This window comes from Penaeus chinensis, chromosome 20 (genome assembly GCF_019202785.1).
Source record: "Penaeus chinensis breed Huanghai No. 1 chromosome 20, ASM1920278v2, whole genome shotgun sequence".
Classification (NCBI taxonomy): domain Eukaryota; kingdom Metazoa; phylum Arthropoda; class Malacostraca; order Decapoda; family Penaeidae; genus Penaeus; species Penaeus chinensis.
In genome coordinates, this window is record NC_061838.1 from 12,183,839 (window position 1) to 12,186,338 (window position 2,500).

General features: G+C 28.8%; 1 protein-coding gene across 10 annotated transcripts in view; it reads right to left on the bottom strand.

The window, feature by feature from the left end:
* Positions 1–2,500, bottom strand: part of LOC125036199 (cytosolic endo-beta-N-acetylglucosaminidase-like) — a 13,504-nt gene that overhangs the window by 2,085 nt on the left and 8,919 nt on the right. For all 10 annotated transcript variants that reach the window (XM_047628649.1, XM_047628657.1, XM_047628650.1 and 7 more), the window contains exons 7-9: positions 2,336–2,500; positions 1,194–1,256; positions 1–20 (exon numbers count right to left, since the gene is read on the bottom strand). The exon at positions 1–20 is cut by the window's left edge and continues 75 nt beyond it; the exon at positions 2,336–2,500 is cut by the window's right edge and continues 42 nt beyond it. In XM_047628649.1, coding sequence (XP_047484605.1) covers positions 1–20; positions 1,194–1,256; positions 2,336–2,500 — 248 coding nt within the window. The remainder of the gene's footprint in view (positions 21–1,193; positions 1,257–2,335) is intronic.

Below are 2,500 nucleotides of genomic sequence, written 5' to 3' on the forward strand. Positions count from 1 at the left end.
AAGGTCCCACCATCAACTTCCTAGAGATAAACACATCACTCAACAACTAGAACCTTTTAAATGTGGCTTACCTTGAACATAACATCTTTAACAAGACTACGTCAGAACAAAACACAATTTAAAATGTCTTAACATTTTTGAATTGTCTAATTATATTTACTTTTCAATCTTCTTTACTCTACATAACAGCTTATCTGGTCTTAACCCATTTGCCCTGGATTTATGTTCTGTTCCCTGTAGTTTTTGGTGAATTTTGTTACATACAGATGGCTCCACATGTGCTCAGCCGGCAAGGAGTTTATCAGTGGACTCTTGTTACCGATCCTGATTCCTTTAATTGGTGGGAAAATGTATTTTTCTTATTAATACCATTGCTATCAATACTGTTATTATTGTTATTGATGTTATGATTATTAAATCGTCATTAAAATATTTTAGACAATGAAATGATACAAAAGACCCTTTCCTAAAGTGAAGGAAAAGGGTAAACTGGTGAGATAGGTAGTTCTGATAACTGGCAATTTGGTGATTAAGAACTTGTACAGCCATAAATAAACGTGTATTACAGAGGGCATGGCATGTATTATTGCCACAGGCGGTGAATGGGTTAATATGACTACCATCTTCTGTAACTGACAACCTGTCAAGAATCATAGATTTTAATACAAAAGCTGACAAATAACATATGATCATAACTGTTAAGTTGATATAAACAAATAATTCAGCTATTAAATGAATATACATAAATCAATATAATCAATCAAAACTTAGGTGTCTTTTAAGCTTCACTGACTATCTGAATTGCAATACTCATGGAAACCAAATGAACTTAGTCTCATGCAAATAATATAAGGTCCAAAAGAATCTATATGTATACAAGATATATCTGTTTATCTGTTCATTTACAGAACTCGTATTCTACAATTTGCAAGATAACAATGTCTAAGCATCTTCACATACAAATTCTTGAGGGCCATCAGGTAAGCATAGAAAGGTTGAGGTTTATTTGGGTGAATGGAATTAAGACACTTCCAAAAATACACTTATGCCCTATTAGCAATAAGATACTCTTCATCACTCCAGTGAAACCCTACTGAAAGATACTTTGAAGTATAATAAATCCAGAATAATAAAAAAATATCCTAGTTCTTTAATTCTTTTTACAGCCACTAAAGTAAGACAAAATTACATACCTGAGACCACAGAGGCTGGTACTGCTGTTTGCATAGGTTATGCCAGCTGTCACTGCACACTACCTGCAGTGACAAATTCACTTATGAGAAGGATAGTGTAGTGTTAAAACAGTAAACTACTATCTTTAACTCAGTGAATCCAGATAATGTGGATGTCACATCCTGAAAAAAATTGGCTGAGTGGCAGGGGGTTATGGGAATGTGTTGCCTTGAAAAAATTGTATTGTCATGAGTTACTGATGTCCAGTGGCAGGTGACAGGGATGCTCAATGGGAGTTCCAAAGGTGTTGGAGATTAGATTCAGTGGGTTTTTGCATTATTTGCACCAGTAAAATGAGGGTGGAATGTACTTTCAGTGGAAGAGTGCTAGGTCCAGCAAGGACACTTTTTCCAGTGTCTTACTCCTGCCAGCCTGGATTACAAGTCCAGGGTGTGTTATAGAAAACTGAATATCATGAAAATGTGTAAAAAGAGAGAAAAATTATATATATATATATATATATATATATATATATATATATATGTATATATATATGTATGTATATATATATATATATATATATATATATATATATATATATATATATATATATATATGTATGTGTGTGTATATATATATATATATATATATATATATATATATATATATATATATATATGTATATATATATGTATATGTATATGTATATATGTATATATATATATATATATATATATTTATATATATATATATATATATATATATATATATATATATATATATGTATATATATATATATATATATATATATATATATATATATATATATATATATATATATTTATATATATATATTTATATATATATATATATATATATATATATATATGTGTATATATATATGTGTATATATATATATTTATATATATATTTATATATATATTTATATATATATATATATATATATATATATGTGTATATATATATATATATGTATATATATATATACCTACTTGTCTATAAGGGTACATATAAACAAAATCAAATACAAACTTCAATAAATTAAATATATACATATCAATCATGAGAAGAAATAAGTAAGAAAAATAAGAAAAAGAAGATTAAGAAAAAAAGAAGAATTATTTCCATTCTGAAAACTCACCTCACCCTGAGAAAATAACTTCTCTCCAAAGCCCTGACAGAAGGAAGTTTTAAAAGGTAGATCTGCTGGTCCATGATGACAGAGGTGGGGTGACAGAGACAGCCACAGCTTGCTTTCAGCCTCTACAAAGTTGTCCTGTGTCTCATACGTCCAACCTTGGGCAAA